This window comes from Schistocerca cancellata, chromosome 10 (genome assembly GCF_023864275.1).
Source record: "Schistocerca cancellata isolate TAMUIC-IGC-003103 chromosome 10, iqSchCanc2.1, whole genome shotgun sequence".
Classification (NCBI taxonomy): Eukaryota; Metazoa; Arthropoda; class Insecta; order Orthoptera; family Acrididae; genus Schistocerca; species Schistocerca cancellata.
In genome coordinates this window covers 90,814,821-90,833,295 of record NC_064635.1, presented here as the reverse complement: position 1 = coordinate 90,833,295, position 18,475 = coordinate 90,814,821, and the positions used below count along the sequence as shown (strand labels likewise).

The following is an 18,475-nucleotide window of genomic DNA, read 5'->3' as shown; positions in this document are numbered from 1 at the left end:
CACACATCCATGCCCGAGGCAGGAATCGAACCTGCGACCGTAGCTGTCGCGCGGTTCAAGACTGTAGCGCCTAGAACCGCTCGGCCACCCCGGCCGGAATTTTTGAATTATTGTGGTACCTTATTGAAAATGGATGTAGCATTATACTGCACACTTTTCTGCACAAGAGTCAAGGAAGTGTTATCCAAATGCGCGTTCGATTTCTGCCCAGTATTAATTGGGTGATAGCTGCTAACTCTTAGGCATAAGCTGATATGGTTAACAAGAAATGACAGTAAATAATATATATTTTGAGAGGCCAATATCAGAATGTCCACACTAATGAACAGGGGTCGACAAGAGGTTCGCGAACTTACACAACTTATTGCCCGAACTGTCCGTTTCTGACAACAAACATATCATTTGAGAATGGCAATGGCTCTCAGCACTATGGGACTTAACATCTGTCATCAGTCCCCTAGAACTTAGAACTACTTAAACCTAACTAACCTAAGGACATCACACACATCCATGCCCGAGGCAGGATTCGAACCTGCGACTATAGCGGTCGCGCGGTTCCAGACTGAGAATGGGAAGAGTTACCACAAAATGTAATACAATAGTTCATAAGCGAATAAAATAAGCAAAGTAGACTACTTTTCGGTTGACCTGTCACTTAATTCTCAAACCGTTCGATAGTGAAAATACCAGAATTAAGTCTTTGAAGAAGATCCTGAACGTGGGCTTTCCAAACAGTTTACTATCTATCTGGACACCTAGATAATCATATGCCCATTACGTGAAATTAAAACGTCGGGTTTTGTTGAATTGTGTGTTAGAAACTGCAAAACCTGAGTCTTACTGTGATTTAACATCCATAGTTGGTGTCGAAACTACATTAAAGTAAAATCTTGTTGCAACCGGTTACCTGTATTATACACTATTGGCCATTAAAATTGCTACACCAAGAAGAAATGCAGATGATAAACGGGAATTCATTGGACAAATATGTTATACTGGAACTGACATGTGATTACATTTTCACGCAGTTTGGGTGCATAGATCCTGAAAAATCAGTACCCAGAACAACCACCTCTGGCCCTAATAACGGCCGTGATACGCCTGGGGGTTGAGTCAAACAGAGCTTGGATGGCGTGTATAGGTACAGCTGCCCATGCAGTTTAAACACGATACCACAGTTCATCAAGAGTAGTGACGGGCGTATTGTGACGAGCCAGTTGCTCGGCCACCATTGACCAGACGTTTTCAGTTGGTGAGAGATCTGGAGAATGTGCTGGCCAGGGCAGAAGTCGAACATTTTCTGTATCCAGAAAAGCCCGTACAGGACCTGCAACATACGGTCGTGCATTATCCTGCTGAAATGTAGGGTTCGCAGGGATCGAATGAAGGGTGGTGCAACTGGTCGTAACACATCTGAAATGTAACGCCCACTGTTCAAAGTACCGTCAATGCGAACAAGAGGAGACCGAGACGTGTAACCAATGGCACCCCATACCATCACGCTGAGTGATTCGCCAGTATGGCGATGACGAATACACGCTTCCAATGTGCATTCACCGCGATATCGCCAAACAAACATGCTATCATCATGATGCTGTAAATAGAACTTGGATTCATCCGAAAAACTGACGGTATGCCATTCGTGCACTCAGGTTCGTCGTTGAGTACACCATCGCAGGCGCTCCTGTCTGTGATGCATCGTCAAGGGTAACCGCAGCCATGGTCTCCGAGCTGATAGTCCGTGCTGCTGCAAACGTCGTCGAACTGTTCGTGCAGATGGTTGTTGTCTTGCAAACGTCCCCATCTGTTGACTCAGGGATAGAGACGTGGCTGCACGATCCGTTACAGACATGCGGATAAGATGCCTGTCATCTCGACTGCTAGTGATACGAGGCCGTTGGGATCCAGCACGGCGTTCCGTATTATCCTTCTGAACCCACCGATTTCATATTCTGCTAACAGTCATTGGATCTCGACAAACGCGAGCAGCAATGTCGCGATTCGATAAACCGCAATCGCGATAGGCTACAATTCGACCTTGTCGGAAACGTGATGGTACGCATTTCTCCTCCTTACACGAGGCATCACAACAACGTTTCACCAGGCAAAGCCGGTCAACTGCTGTTTGTGTACGAGAAATCGGTTGGAAACTTTGGTTCACATGGCTCTGAGCACTATGGGACTTAACTGCTGTGGTCATCAGACCCCTAGAACTTAGAACTACTTAAACCTCACTAACCTAAGGACATCACACACATCCATGCCCGAGGCAGGATTCGAAGCTGCGACCGTAGCGGTCGCGCGGTTCCAGACTGTAGCGCCTAGAACAGCTCGGCCACTTCGGCCGGCGGTTGGAAACTTTCCTCAAGTCATCACGTTGGAAGTGTCGCCACCGGCGCCAACCTTGTGTGAATGCTCTGAAAATCTAATCTTCTGCGTATCACAGCGTCTTCCTCCTGTCGGTTAAATTTCGCGTCTGTAGCACGTCATCTTCGTGGTGTAGCAATTTTAGTGCCCAGTAGTGTACATATAATGTTCTTGTACGACTGCTGTCTCACAGCCATGTTTAAAATTGAATTTCCTTGTACTTTCATTAAAAACTAAAACTAAATTCCTCCCGAACAGGCCATGAAGCCCCAACGGTACCGACCGGCCGCCGTGTTATCCTCAGTCCACAGGCGACACTGGATGCGGATATGGAGGGGCGTGTGGTCAGCACACCGCTCTCCCGCCAGTGTGTCAGTACACGAGACCGGAGCCGCTACTTCTCACTCAAGTAGCTCCTCAGTTTGCCTCACAAGGGGTGTGTGCACCCCGCTTGCCAACAACGCTCGGCAGACCGGATGGTCACCCATCCAAGTGCTAGCCCAGCCCAACAGCGCTTAACTTCGGTGATCTGATGAGAACCGGTGTTACCACTGCGGCAACGCCGTTGGCCCTTGTACTTTTATTAGAGTTTTGGTTCAAATGGCTCTCAGAACTATGGGACTTAACATCCGTGGTCATCAGTCCCCTAGAAATTCGAACTACTTAAACCTAACTAACCTAAGGACATCACACACATCCATGCCCGAGGCAGGATTCGAACCTGCGACCGTAGCAGTCGCGCGTTTCCGGACTGAGCGCCTAGAACCGCTAGACCACCGCGGCCGGCTATTAGAGTTTTCAAATTTCCTTTTAACCTGATAGTTTTTCCATCCTTGACATGTGTACAACAGATGTTGTATAATGATTTTTGACCGAAACTGGCCACACGATAAAGAATAAACTGAGTAGCAGCTTAAGGTGTTACTTGACCTCATTTTTTAATAAACCAGGATGCTGATCAGAGCAGACCCGATGCTCTCTAAAATGAAGTCATTATACACTCCTGGAAATGGAAAAAAGAACACATTGACACCGGTGTGTCAGACCCACCATACTTGCTCCGGACACTGCGAGAGGGCTGTACAAGCAATGATCACACGCACGGCACAGCGGACACACCAGGAACCGCGGTGTTGGCCGTCGAAAGGCGCTAGCTGCGCAGCATTTGTGCACCGCCGCCGTCAGTGTCAGCCAGTTTGCCGTGGCATACGGAGCTCCATCGCAGTCTTTAACACTGGTAGCATGCCGCGACAGCGTGGACGTGAACCGTATGTGCAGTTGACGGACTTTGAGCGAGGGCGTATAGTGGGCATGCGGGAGGCCGGGTGGACGTATCGCCGAATTGCTCAACACGTGGGGCGTGAGGTCTCCACAGTACATCGATGTTGTCGCCAGTCGTCGGCGGAAGGTGCACGTGCCCGTCGACCTGGGACCGGACCGCAGCGACGCACGGATGCACGCCAAGACCGTAGGATCCTACGCAGTGCCGTAGGGGACCGCACCGCCACTTCCCAGCAAATTAGGGACACTGTTGCTCCTGGGGTATCGGCGAGGACCATTCGCAACCGTCTCCATGAAGCTGGGCTACGGTCCCGCACACCGTTAGGCCGTCTTCCGCTCACGCCCCAACATCGTGCAGCCCGCCTCCAGTGGTGTCGCGACAGGCGTGAATGGAGGGACGAATGGAGACGTGTCGTCTTCAGCGATGAGAGTCGCTTCTGCCTTGGTGCCAATGATGGTCGTATGCGTGTTTGGCGCCGTGCAGGTGAGCGCCACAATCAGGACTGCATACGACCGAGGCACACAGGGCCAACACCCGGCATCATGGTGTGGGGAGCGATCTCCTACACTGGCCGTACACCACTGGTGATCGTCGAGGGGACACTGAATAGTGCACGGTACATCCAAACCGTAATCGAACCCATCGTTCTACCATTCCTAGACCGGCAAGGGAACTTGCTGTTCCAACAGGACAATGCACGTCCGCATGTATCCCGTGCCACCCAACGTACTCTAGAAGGTGTAAGTCAACTACCCTGGCCAGCAAGATCTCCGGATCTGTCCCCCATTGTGCATGTTTGGGACTGGATGAAGCGTCGTCTCACGCGGTTTGCACGTCCAGCACGAACGCTGGTCCAACTGAGGCGCCAGGTGGAAATGGCATGGCAAGCCGTTCCACAGGACTACATCCAGCATCTCTACGATCGTCTCCATGGGCGAATAGCAGCCTGCATTGCTGCGAAAGGTGGATATACACTGTACTAGTGCCGACATTGTGCATGCTCTGTTGCCTGTGTCTATGTGCCTGTGGTTCTGTCAGTGTGATCATGTGATGTATCTGACCCCAGGAATGTATCAATACAGTTTCCCCTTCCTGGGACAATGAATTCACGGTGTTCTTATTTCAATTTCCAGGAGTGTATTATCAACTCCACCGTCTTACTTGGTTGGCCCCTATTGTCCAAGGTTCTTTTGATCCTACAAAATTTGCTCCAGGCTGTAATCATAGTTCTGAACTGCCACGGACGCCCAATGTTGATTCTAGTACCACAAACATGAGTATGTCTCCATGGCTTCCCTTCATTACGTCAGCATCCCTCCTGCTCAGCGAGATGTTGAGCCCAGGATAAGAAGACGTTATTATCATGCACTACAGATTTTGCCCGATTTACATGTCAATACGCAGAATCGCAAAATATGGGCAGCGGAAAACCCACACGCATATCAACCGGTACCACTTCGTTCTGCAAAGATGACTGTGTGGTGCGGGATGACAGCCGTAATTTTTCGAGGATATGGTCCTGTTACCTGCACCGTCACTGGTGCACGCTATGAAAGTATTCTGCCTACCAACGCCTTTCCTTCAGCAGCGTGGATGTACAGGTAGGATCATTTTTATGCAAGATGGAAATCCTCTACACATTGCACAGCCAGTCAAGCGGCTGTTGCAGAGGCATTTCGACAAAGCTAGCGTTATCAGCTGTCATTTCCCTGCAGCCTGCGCGTCCAGAGTGCCTGTGTTCTGAAAGATGCTGGGTTCAGTGCTTCAATTACGAACTAAAGACACGCATTATGCAACGCATTCTGAACTTGACTCCAAAGACACTCCGATCCGATGTGAAACATGCAATTTCTCGATTTTAACTTGCGTCAGTAAACGGTGGACAGCATACTGAACGTGTCTTGCGCCCGTCTCGTGACAATTACAATACGATATTATTTCGGTTTCATGCGTTATTGGCCTCAGGACATTTGAAAACCGATTTTTCCCATCGGATGTGGTACGACCTCGCCATGGTTGATGGGTTTACCTAACTAACAGGCTTGCACTTTGAACGGTACAGATGGTGTGTGCCACTCGAAATACAGCCGTCGAATTGCGATTCATCTGCCATTTGTAGGCGACTCCATTTACATTCAGGCGCATACAGCCATCCATGGGAAAATTTTCTTTAAATTTTTATCCGTGACGTTTCCCACTGTCTCACTAGTGTGCTCTTCAAATGTGACGTCATTCACAGCAGTGGTTCTCTTTCCACAGAGTTTTGAAACTGGAACTTTAATTATAGACACCCTCTACGTATATATAGAACCAAATACTTACGGTATTTGATAATACATAGAGTTGCATATATAAGAAAAATGCAATGACAAAATTTGATATTTATAAATAATGTCAAGAACAGACAGCTATCAAAAGAATACGAGAAAATGCTAAAGGTTTACCTCCATGACCAGTATTGCTTCTGTAAAAATATATCACAGAAATTTTCAATTAATATCTTTTGCTTTTCAGTTCAAGCTGTTGGTTGAAAGTGGTTAGATCTACAAAACCTCGACGTCCCAGGGCCAGCGAGTTCAATAAAAGACCTCTGGCCTCATGGAAAGCGTCAGCGAACATATTTTCTGTAGCACGAGTTGTGCCCCACGACATGATCTACCATCCGTGGACATTCGATTCAAAGACTGAAACGCCCTTTATATTCATCTCTACATTCGACGTAAAAGTTTTCTGGGTATGGTACCGCTTCATAATGCATAAAAATACTGCTGCTGGAGGAAAACCAACGTTTCTGCCAGACCCAGAAGAAGGTCGCTGTAACCGTGGCCGAAACGTTGGTTTTTCTCGTACATTATGACGTGGTACCATACCCAGAAAACTTTCATGTCGACTGACTCTAGCCGCGGAAGCCTAAGCAATTATATCACCTCTACATTGTTTTACTTTGAAACGCCCTTTATATTGACCACTACAGTGGACACTGAAGAGTCAAAGAAACTGGTACTCCTGCTTAATATCGTGTAGGGGGTCCGCGACCACGCAGAAGTGCCACAACAGGACGTGGAATGGACTCGAATAATGTCTGGAGTAGTGCTGGAGGGAACTGACACCATGAGTCCTGCAGGACTGTCCATAAATCTGTAAGAGTATGAGGGAGTGGACATCTCTTCTGAACAGCACGTTGCAAGGCATCCCAGATATTCTCAATAATGTTCATGTCTGGGGAGTTTGGTGGCAAGCAGAAATGTTTAAATGCAGAAGAGTGTTCCTGGAGCCACTCTGTAACAATTCCGGACGTGTGGGGTATCGCATTGTACCGCTGGAATTGTACAAGACCGTCGGAATGCACGATGGACACGAATAGATGCAGGTGATCAGACAGGATGCTCACGTACGTGGCAACTGTCAGAATCGTATCTAGACGTATCAGGGGCCCCAACTCACTCCAATTGCACACGCCCCACACGATTACAGCATCTCCAGCGGCTTGAACAGTCCCATGATAACATGCAGGCTCTATAGATTCGTGGGGTTGTCTCCATATCCGTACACGTCCATCCACTTGATACAATTTGAAATGAGACTCGTCCGAGCAGGCAACACGTTTCCAGTCATCAACAGTCCAATGTCGGTGTTGACGGGCCCAGGCTAGGCGTTTCTGTTGTACAGTCATCAAGGGTACACGAGTGGAACTTTAGCTCCGTAAGTTGATATCGATGATGTTTCGTTGATTGCTTCGCACACTGATACTTGTTGATGGTCCAGCATTGCAATCTGTAGCAATTTGCGTACCAGATAGGGTTGATAGAAGAGATAGAGAAGATCCAACGGAGAGCAGCGCGCTTCGTTACAGGATCATTTAGTAATCGCGAAAGCGCTACGGAGATGATAGATAAACTCCAGTGGAAGACTCTGCAGGAGAGACGCTCAGTAGCTCGGTACGGGCTTTTGTTGAAGTTTCGAGAACATACCTTCACCGAGGAGTCAAGCAGTATATTGCTCCCTCCTACGTATATCTCGCGAAGAGACCATGAAGATAAAATCAGAGAGATTAGAGCCCACACAGAGGCATACCGACAATCCTTCTTTCCACGAACAATACGAGACTGGAATAGAAGGGAGAACCGATAGAGGTACTCAAGGTACCCTCCGCCACACACCGTCAGGTGGCTTGCGGAGTATAGATGTAGATGTAGATGTCACGTTGAGCGATTCTCTTTAGTCGTCGTTGGTTCCGTCCTTGCAGGATCTTTCTCAGGCCGCTGCGATGTCGGAGATTTGATGTTTTACCGAACTCCTGATACTCACGGCACTCTCGTGAAATGGTCGTACGGGAAAATCTCTACTTCATCGCTACCTCCGAGATGCCGTGTCCCATCACTTAAATCTTGATAACCTGCCATTGTAGCAGCAGTAACCGATCTAACAAGCGTTCCAGATACTTTTCCTCTAATACAGGCGTTGCCGATCGCCGCACAGTTTTTTTTCCTGTTTACATAGCTCTGTATTTGAATATACATGCCTATACCAGTTTCGATGTCGCTCCAGTGTACTTAGTCTTTCCTACTAAACAAGTGAGCTTATGTGCTTCAAGCATTGCTAAGGTATAGCACAAGCTTCAAACTAAACTCTGACTCATTATCTGCAGAAAGTGGCAAGGGCAACAAGAGGGATGGCCATACTGTCGGTTAGAATTGTTGTTGCTACCAGAGGTGGCAGCTCTTTGTTCTAAATTTCACAGCCTGTATTCCCCTAATTCCTTAACAACTTTAATCACGTATTCCTCAAAAAAAGAATGGTTCAAATGGCTCTGAGCACTATGGGACTCAACTGCTGAGGTCATTAGTCCCCTAGAACTTAGAACTAGTTAAACCTAACTAACCTAAGGACATCACAAACATCCATGCCCGATGTAGGATTCGAACCTGCGACCGTAGCGGTCTTGCGGTTCCAGACTGCAGCGCCTTTAACCGCACGGCCACTTCGGCCGGCCCGTATTCCTCATGTAGACGGACAATAACTTATTGACTGGCCTTTCTGATGCGCAGTTTGAACGGCCAGCAGCATAGATTCCTCCACAGCAATGTGCCTCTTGAAGGTACACTAGCTGCCTATCAGTCCTCGGTCGTAAAATCCACTTTGACGGCGGCGCTAATGTTGAGAGCGGGTGTGTCAGAGCCATAGAACCGTAAATCCAGACCTGAAACGGCGGTCAGCTTCATAAGCTTCTGAGGCCGACCAATTTTCGCGGTCGCTCCGCTATTAAGAAAGGAGCTCTAAAAAAAGAAATCAAGCCTGTGCCTCCATTAATTAAGGTATCCTTCACGGAACAGGTTAGCGGCGTGTCGGAAAGCAGCAGATGTGAAGCGCCCACACACACACACACACACACACACACAGGGACACGCCTGTCAGGACACAGCGGTCTGGCCGCCCCACCTCCCGGCCCCCACCATACGCCCCCACCATCACACTCACAACTGGTGACGATTCGCCCTGGGCGTGGCATCTTCACGACCTTGGTGGTTGGTACGCCACCACTATATATACCGCAGGATCCGTCACTTGGGCACCATCTTCAGCGACGACAGCCGAAGCCGATACACACACACCACAACCATGTTCAAGTACTTGGTAAGTTAACTTTCTCATGTACAGTACACTGGGTAAAAAGTGGAGCGTCTGCACACTCCCATTTGCATGTTGATAAAAAGTTCTGCTGTTATGTCTGGGAAAAGAGTTAGTTTGCCACGAAGGTGTAGTCAGGAGTGCCACAGTGCAGAGCGTGGGAGGACGCCTCTTTGTTCTCCACACACATAAACGATCTGACTGACAATCTATGCAGCACTCTGCGAGTGTCTGCTCAAGACAGTGGAGCGTGTGGCAAGCTTCAGTCGTTTGGTGGCTCCAGCAGGGTACAGTATGACATATGTAGAATTATTGTTTGGTATGATGAGTGCCAGCTTGCTCTGAATATGGAAGATATAGGTTCATAACTGACCATCGATTTGCTGCAGAATTCTTGAGAACATTCCAAGTTCGAATATAATACATTTTCTTGAGACACAGAAGCTTATGTCCAAAAATCAGCACAAATTTAGGAAGCATCACTTGTGCGAAACTCAGCTTCCCCTTGCCTATGCTACGAACCATATATGAATATTTTCGGAAATCGTTTAACACGGTGCCAAACTCCATTCTGTTACCTAAGGTATAGCTTTCCAGATATGTGAGTGGCTCGAAGGGTCCTTATGTTATAGAACTGTGTACGATTTCCCGGACGGTGGGTGTTCATCAGAGACAAGGGTATTCTCGGGAATGCCAAGGAAAGTCTCGTAGAACAGCTATTATTTTCTATGACGGCTGGAACTTTAATAGTGGTAACTATTTATTTACAGCTAGTATAAAATAGATACGTGTTCCAAAGCTTTACTGACCTTCAAAGTAGTAGCAAGCCAGGGATGTGGAAGTCGTAGGATATTCTTAGCAGCGCCAGTTGCGTTGACAGTTCGAGCGGCGCGGTCTATTGCCCGACGAATTTGTAACAGTTCTGAAGCGAATGCCATGAAGTATTTGGAAATCTAGCTGAACTCACAAGGGATTAAGTCAGGGGAGTGTAGTAGGTGGTATAGTACTTAGCAGCCCCACCAGTCAGACAAATCAGTAACAGCTTGCACTGTACGTACATGAGGATTGTCCTGCAAAATGATGGTCAGGTCCTGCAGAAAGTGTCACCACTTCTGTCTCTAAGCTAGTCGTAGGTTGTGTTCCAAAAATGAACAGCATAGACAAAGAAGTGATGACACTTTCTGCAAGACCTGACCATCATTTTACAGGACAATGCTCAAGCACGTACAGTGCAAGTTTTAGTGATTTATTTGACTGATGGGGCTGCTAAGTGCTATACCACTTACTGCACTCCCCTGACTTAAGCCCTTGTGAGTTCATCTCGATTTCTAAACTGAATGAAACACTTTATGGCATTCGCTTCAGAACTGCTACAAACTCGTCGGGCAATAGACCGCGCTGCTCGAACTGTCAACTCAACTGGCACTGCCAAGAGTATCCTACGACTTCCACACCGCTGGCAACGGGCTATACACAATGCTGGTGACTACTTTGAAGGTCAGTAAAACTTTGAAACACGTATCTATTTTGTACGAGCTGTAAATAAATAGTTGCCACTATTAAAGTTCCAACTCCCGTATAAACACAAATGACCTAACGGAAACGATGCACACTGTTGTGTTGGCTGAAGAGCCAACTACGTGTTCGTAGAGAAGGCCGAAATGCACGCGTTTTAGCTCACTCAGGCTGGCGTGAGGAGGAAAGAACTATACTGACATGAGGTCTGGAACACGACAAGGAATGAGAATTCATAAAGCGGACGTAATTAGGTTGATACTTAACTCTAATCCATTAATGATGAGCGTCGCTCTTGACGGTACATGATTCTCAATATTATCTGTTCAGAATAGTAACTGAATATGGCGCCTTGCTGGGTCGTAGCAAATGACGTAGCTGAAGGCTATGCTAAACTGTCGTCTCTGCATATAACAGCGTCTGTAGTCAGTGAACCATCGCTAGCAATGTCAGCTGTACAACTGGGGCGAGTGCTAGGGAGTCTCTCTAGACTAGACCTGCCGTGTGGCGGCGCTCGGTCTGCAATCACTGATAGTGGCGACACGCGGGTCCGACGTATACTAACGGACCGCGGCCGATTTAAAGGCTACCACCTAGCAAGTGTGGTGTCTGGCGGCGATACCACACACACCAATCTGCGACTATTAAAAAATGGGTTAAATGGCTCTAAGCACTATGAGACTTAATATCTGAGGTCATCAGTCCCCTAGACTTAGAACTACTTAAACCTAACTAAGGACATCACACACATCCGTGCCCGACGCAGGATTCTAACCTGCGACCGTAGCAGCAGCGCGATTCCGGACAAGCGCCTAGAACCGCTCGGTCACAGCAGCCGGCTTAGACTATTAGATGATGAAGCTGTGGTGTACAGAAATGTGACTATAGCAGCATAAAGGATCACTAAGAATTTCCATTTGGTTGTGGTCTACGGCAGCTAGCTCCAAATGCTGAAAAATGTACATTAATGTAGATGAGTAGGGGAAAAAATCCTTTAATGTTCTAACTAAGTAATACCGGTTTGCTGCTTGACATAGTCACGTCGCTTCAATATATAAGAATAACGTTGCAAAATGATGTGAAACGGAACGAGCATATAAGGTCGGATGATCGACTCAAGTATACCGTATTGGGAGAATTCTAGGAAAGGAGACTGCACACAGAAAGCTTGTGAAGCCCGTTCGCGAGTACTGCTCGAGCGTTTGAGACCCCCTCTCGTTGGACTAAACGAAGACACCATAACAATCCAAAGACGGGACACTAGATTTCTTACCAGAAGATTCAATCCACGTGTCAGCGTTACGGAAATGCTCGTTGAACTCAAATGGGACTTCCTGACTGGACGAAGACGTTCTCTTCGCGAAAGGCTATTGACAAAGTTTACTGACACAGCATCTGGGATAGACTTCAGACTGATTCTGTTGCCACCAATGTACAGGGTGACAATTATTGAACTGTATTTAAAAAAAACGTAAATTAGTTACAAACTATGGCGTGTGCACACTTTATTCAACACGTAAACGTCACTACAGATATTCGGATTTACGTTATGACATGTTCAATATGCCTGCCATCACTGGCGATGATGTGGCGCTGACAAAGAGCGAAATTCTGCAGGACCCGCTGAGCTGACACATCGATGCTGTCGATGACCTCCTGAATGGCTGTTTTCTGCTATGCAATGCTTTTGGGGTTATTGCTGTAGGCGCTTCAGTCTGGAACCGCGTGACAGCTACGGTCGCAAGTTCGAATCCTGCCTCGGGCATGGAAGTGTGTGATGTCCTTAGGTTAGTTAGGTTTAAGTAGTTCTAAGTTCTAGGGGACTGATGACCACAGATGTTAAGTCCCATAGTGCCCAGAGCCATTTGAACCATTTTTGTTATTGCTGTACACCTTGCCTTCAATACAGCCCCACAGGAAGGAGTCGCATGTGTTCAGATGCGGAGAAAATGGTGGGCAATGGAGATCCATGTCAGTGGTCTCTGGGTACCCCAGAGCCAGAATGCGGTCCCCAAAGTGCTCCTCCAAGGCATCAAACACTTTTCTACATCGATGGAGTCGAGCTACTCTTGCATGGACCACATCTCGTCGAAATCATGGGGATTAAGTCATCTTCCAAAACCTTCACGTACTGTTCAGTAGTCACCGTGCTATCAAGGAATATCGCGCCGATTATTCCGTGACTCGACATTCCACACCACAATCACCCTCTGAGGGTGAAGAGACTTCTCGATCCCGAAATGCGGATTCTCGTCCCCCAAATGCACCAATTTTGCTTAGTGATGAACCCATCCAAATGAAAGTGCGCTTCGTCGCTAAATCAAACCATGCATGTGCATACTAATTCCAATCATGCCCCGCAGCCAACTGTGCAATTTGAACTTCGTAACGCAAACCGTTCAGAAGTTATGACGATTTTATTTCATGTTGTTCAATAATTCTATTCTATCTATCGCTTGCGCCTTGTCCCACAGTTACGCAGGGTCGGTCATGGTTAACCGTATTTGGCATGTTAATGTTAAGGGGTGGGCGGATGCCCTTCCTGCCGCCACCCGGTACCCGCCAGGACGGAATTAGTGTACCCCAGCTCTCTGCGTCGAGTGTAAATCGTGAAATAGTGTGAATGTGTTTCACGTGTCTGTAAGTCATGTAACTGAGGCGGGACGTGGGGACCTGCCCGATATTCACTTAGTAGGGTGTGGAAAACCGCCTAAAAACCACATCCACGCTGGCCGGCACACCGGCCGCCAGGCGGATTCGATCCAGGGCTGGCGCGCCTGCACGAGTCAGGAAGCAGCGCGTTAGCGCTCTCGGCTATCCTGGCGGGTATGTAGTTCAATAATTATCACACTGTATATCCCGCTTAAGAACCGCAAAGATAAAAATAAGAGAAACGAGAGCTTGTATGAAGCACACAGACAGTCGTTGTCTCGTCGCTCCATTTGCGAGTGTAACACGAAAGGAAAGGACTAGTTTTGGTACAGGGTACCTCCAAAATGGCTAGTGGTATCATCCATTAATATAGTCGAGTTGGGAGATAGCAGATAGAAGCTTTTGCAGGGTCGCACTTGTTGTGACCTGATGTGGATTGCAACATACCAATTCAGAGGCTCACAGTCATATCAGAGGTGATGCGGGATTTGGCACACGAGCAGCTGTGTAGAGGTGTGAAACAGCGATAGGGTCCAGCTGAGATTTTTGAGGTCTCTTTGTTTGGAGGCAGTACAGTGTGACTCAAATGTTAGGGTAAGGTGATGGTAAGGAAAATGAGACTCTGGGTTGTCTTACTTTCAATTGGTTCTTTGCGTCTTTGCAATGAACATGCAGATGAGCACTAACGCTGGTTAACAAAAACATAGCTGAGTCTTACTAGGCTCTCCAATCAATTACCAGAACATATGGCCACCCCAGCCTATAACTGTATCACGTTTTGCGTATACACATTTACATTTACATTTACATTTACATTTATACTCCGCAAGCCACCCAACGGTGTATGGCGGAGGGCACTTTACGTGCCACTGTCGTTACCTCCCTTTCCTGTTCCAGTCGCGTATGGTTCGCGGGAAGAACGACTGTCTGAAAGCCTCCGTGCGCGCTCTAATCTCTCTAATTTTACATTCGTGATCTCCTCGGGAGGTATAAGTAGGGGGAAGCAATATATTCGATACCTCATCCAGAAACGCACCCTCTCGAAACCTGGCGAGCAAGCTACACCGCGATGCAGAGCGCCTCTCTTGCAGAGTCTGCCACTTGAGTTTGTTAAACATCTCCGTAACGCTATCACGGTTACCAAATAACCCTGTGACGAAACGCGCCGCTCTCCTTTGGATCTTCTCTATCTCCTCCGTCAACCCGATCTGGTACGGATCCCACACTGATGAGCAATACTCAAGTATAGGTCGAACGAGTGTTTTGTAAGCCACCTCCTTTGTTGATGGACTACATTTTCTAAGGACTCTCCCAATGAATCTCAACCTGGTACCCGCCTCAGTCCATGAACCATCGAAGTACCAGATACAGCTGTTCTAATCGAACCCTTAGTTTCAGGTACTCTTCACAATGGAAGTGACAGACAGGGGGTACAATTGTATCCCTCTTTTCTTTAACTGTCGACTGCACTGGTATGAAGTGCATCTGGCTGCATAGTTAAATTAAAAATAAAATTGCCATAACTTGACTACAACAGAGTCAGTACTTAACAAAACACTAACAAAAATAAGAGGATGATAGTAAACAACAGTAATCACTATGATAAACAGCTAAACATCTCACATTTCAAAACACGAATCACTCTTTACTGTCATCATCAACTACATTTCATTTCTAAACTTTGCAGATCCTCGCTCTGTGCGTGCTGGCTGTTGCCTTCGCCGCTGAAGAGTCCGCCCCCAAGGAGAAGCGCGGCCTGGCCTACGCCACCGGCCTCGGCTACTCCGCCCCCGTGGCCTACTCCGGACTGTACAACGGCTACTCCGCCTACGGCGTGCCCGCCTACGCCTCCGGCTACTATGGCTACAGCGGCCTGGGATACAACGGACTGGGATACGCCGCTGCCCCCGCCCTGGGCTACGGATATCACGGATACTACTAGATGGTCCATCCCTAGCATTCTCAACTTCTCCTGGTGAGTACCGATCGATATTCCAGCAATATGTTATATCCTATCACGGTCGACACATTTTGATACTGTAACCTCAGTAGTGATACAAGCTACAGATTTACTTCAGGGCACACATCACATCATTTTCAGTACTGACATCAGTCTCTCCATAATGTTGTGGCTGAGCAAAGTGGCACAGAGGCAAGACAGTGTATTTGTACTCAGGACACGGGGTCATCTAGCTCCAGCTTTTCCATGATTTTCCCAAATCGCTTTTGGCAAATGGTGGGGTGATTCCTCTGAAAGAGCACAGATTAGTTTTTAAGCAACAGAAACCATTGCGTTGTCCTGCAAGAGAGTAAGCTATCTTCATTAGAACCCCACGGAAGTGTCACAGGCTCACTCTAGTTCTCTACATACATAAACAATCTAAGAGACTGGGTGACCAGCAAACTGTGACTGTTTGCTGATGACGCTGAAGTCCATGGGAAAGTGTCAACACTGAGTGATCTTAAGACGATGCAGGATGACTTGGACCAGATTTCTATTTCGTGTGTTTGTTCCAAATGTGAACAAATATAACTTAATGGAAATGAGTATGGAAAACAATATCACAATATTCGATTGCAGTATTAGTGGTACGCTGCTTGATACAGCTATGAAGTTTAAAAATATCCGGGCATAATGCGATATGCAATGGAACGACTCTTCTTTAGTGGTAGAGTTTGAAGAAGGTGTAGAACATCTACAAAGAAGACCATGAAACTTCCTGGCAGATTAAAACTGCTTGCCAGACCGAGACTCGAACTCGGCACCTTTGCCTTTTGCGGGCAAGTGCTCTACCAGATGAGCTACCCAAGCACGATACACGCCCCCTACTCACAGCTTTAAATCTGCCAGTACCTCGTCTCCTACCTTCCAAACTTCACAGAAGCTCTCCTGTGAACTTTGCAGAACTAGCACTTCTGGAAGAAAGGATACTGAGGAGACATGGCTTAGCCACAGCCTGGGGATGTTTCCAGAATTCATTCTGAAAGGCGACCATGTACACAACACTAGTATAAACCATTCTTGTCTGTCGTTTGAATGTTTGGGATCCACACTAGTTCAGATTAAAGGACATTACTGGCAGGCGTGTTGATAGGTTTGCTGCCGCTAGGTTTGTACATGACTATTACAGAAATTCTACATGGACTGAAACGAGGATCCTGGTGAGAAGAAGACATTCTTATTGCGAAACACTGTTGAGAATGTTGCGTCAGCTAGTGTGGGAGTCAGCACCAACACAAGAAGGAAGGAGAGATGCTGTGATGGCCGGCAGCAGGAATACAAAACGATCTATACATTTCCAAATTATTAAAACAATTAACATAATTTCTGTTATGAGGTGGCTTGATGTCCTTCCTGTGCCTCCTATTTGCAAGTACTTTAGCCACTATTACTACTTGCAGAATGCAGGCTAAGTATCGTCTTCCTATTACTCAGTACTGATACTCTCGAAGTCTGCGACCGAACTGGGGCCAACCAGCGATGGGTTGGCTCTGAGCACTAAGGACTTAACTTCTGAGGTCATCAGTCTCCTAGAACTTAGAACTAATTAAACCTAACTAACCTAAGGACATCACACACATCCATGCCCGAGGCAGGATTCGAACCTGTGACCATAGAGGTCGCTCGGCTCCAGACTGTAGCGCCTAGAACCGCACGGCTACTCCGGCCGGCCCAGCGATGGGTGGCTGGTTAAATCAGCGTTGACAGATGGCGCTGAACACTGTGTTCCTGGAGGTGTGGCACTGCCCACTCTTTCCACTGGCGTCCAGGTCAGCGCCTTCTTGATGGCGTTTCACGGCGCTGCGCTGGTCGCTGGACAGTCGATGCGTTAGGACAGCACAGAGAAAGTTTAGAGAACCAGCATCTGAAGCTGACTGCAGAACGATTATTCTGCCGATAACTTAAATTGCGCATAAAGACCGCGAAGACAAGATAAGAGAAATTAGGGTTTGTGCAGAAGCATACAGATAGTCGTTTATCCCTCGCTCCATTTGCGAATGGAACAGGAAAGGGAATAACCAGATGTGGTACGCGGTACCCTCCGCCACACACCATATGGGGGTGGCTTGCGGAGTATGCCAGTAGGTGCAGAAATGGATGATATGTCTCTCCAAGCCGAACTAGTGCTCCTTTCCTAAGGACCACGTCGTCGACGGGACATTGGCCCCAAAGCTCCCTTACTTCCTTTCAGAATTGTGGAACACATGCTGTCTATCTATACGGCTTCTTTTTGGAGACGAAAAAACTCCTCCACAGGAATCCACAAGAAGTGATTCTACGCAAGTCATGTTGGTACTCCCATTCACAAACTCCAGAAATTATAAATATAGACAGACTCCCAGATAGACAGTGATATACAACAAACGTCGCGAATAATAAGTACACATACTTTAAATAAGTATTCTTCTTTGTAGCTGGTAAATTTAACGTTCTATTTCGTTTTATTACAGGTGTTCCGCCTTCCCTTCCATACTGATGCTGAACTTCAGGAAGAAACTGAGCCTTGCTGGAGCTTAATAAGTGGTCATCTGGAATCAACCTGAGTAGACACTCGATCGGTTCTACGATCAAGCAATGTCGACATCAAGCTCGATTCCTTGAGCTGAAGATCTGCAGTCAGTATGCACCTTCTCCATATTCCCCAGAAATAAAAAAACTTAGCAGAAAATTACGTGTTTCTAGCGTTACTTATTGCAACAAGTAATCCATCCTGATTTCCTTTATTAATTGAAACTACTGTACGGGTAACCAGTTCTTCAAAAGATTTCGTCAACCTTGGTTGCACAATTGCATGGTTCCACTGTGGTTGTACTTTATTTGTATGACGTGCCTTACTCACCATTATTGGCCATCTAGAATCTAACGGTCTCTTTTGAGTGTTAACTACATATGAACATACATATAGTATTAACAGATTGTATATGAAGTCAAAAGAGAAAATTCAAAAGCATTTCAGTACATCCCACCCGTCAGCCCAAAAAGTTTCGATGCTTCAGGTGTTGTGCATAGATTTCGACCTGGAAACGACG

General features: G+C 47.1%; 1 protein-coding gene and 1 pseudogene across 2 annotated transcripts; one reads left to right on the top strand and one right to left on the bottom strand.

Moving 5' to 3' along the window:
• Window positions 1-2,819: 2,819 nt before the first annotated feature.
• LOC126107185 (5S ribosomal RNA) lies at window positions 2,820-2,937 on the bottom strand (annotated as a pseudogene).
• Window positions 2,938-9,153: 6,216 nt separating this feature from the next.
• On the top strand, window positions 9,154-18,129 carry LOC126106374 (cuticle protein 6.4-like). Of its 2 annotated transcripts, XM_049912638.1 has the most exons (3): window positions 9,154-9,283; window positions 15,132-15,419; window positions 17,897-18,129. In XM_049912638.1, exons 1-2 carry the CDS (start codon window positions 9,269-9,271, stop codon window positions 15,384-15,386), a joined length of 270 nt encoding a protein of 89 aa, XP_049768595.1. In that variant the 5' UTR covers window positions 9,154-9,268; the 3' UTR covers window positions 15,387-15,419; window positions 17,897-18,129. The 2 variants fall into 2 exon arrangements, with proteins under 2 accessions (XP_049768595.1, XP_049768596.1); XM_049912639.1 differs by lacking the exon at window positions 17,897-18,129 and having other exon boundaries at window positions 15,132-15,421.
• The last annotated feature ends 346 nt before the right edge of the window (window positions 18,130-18,475 follow it).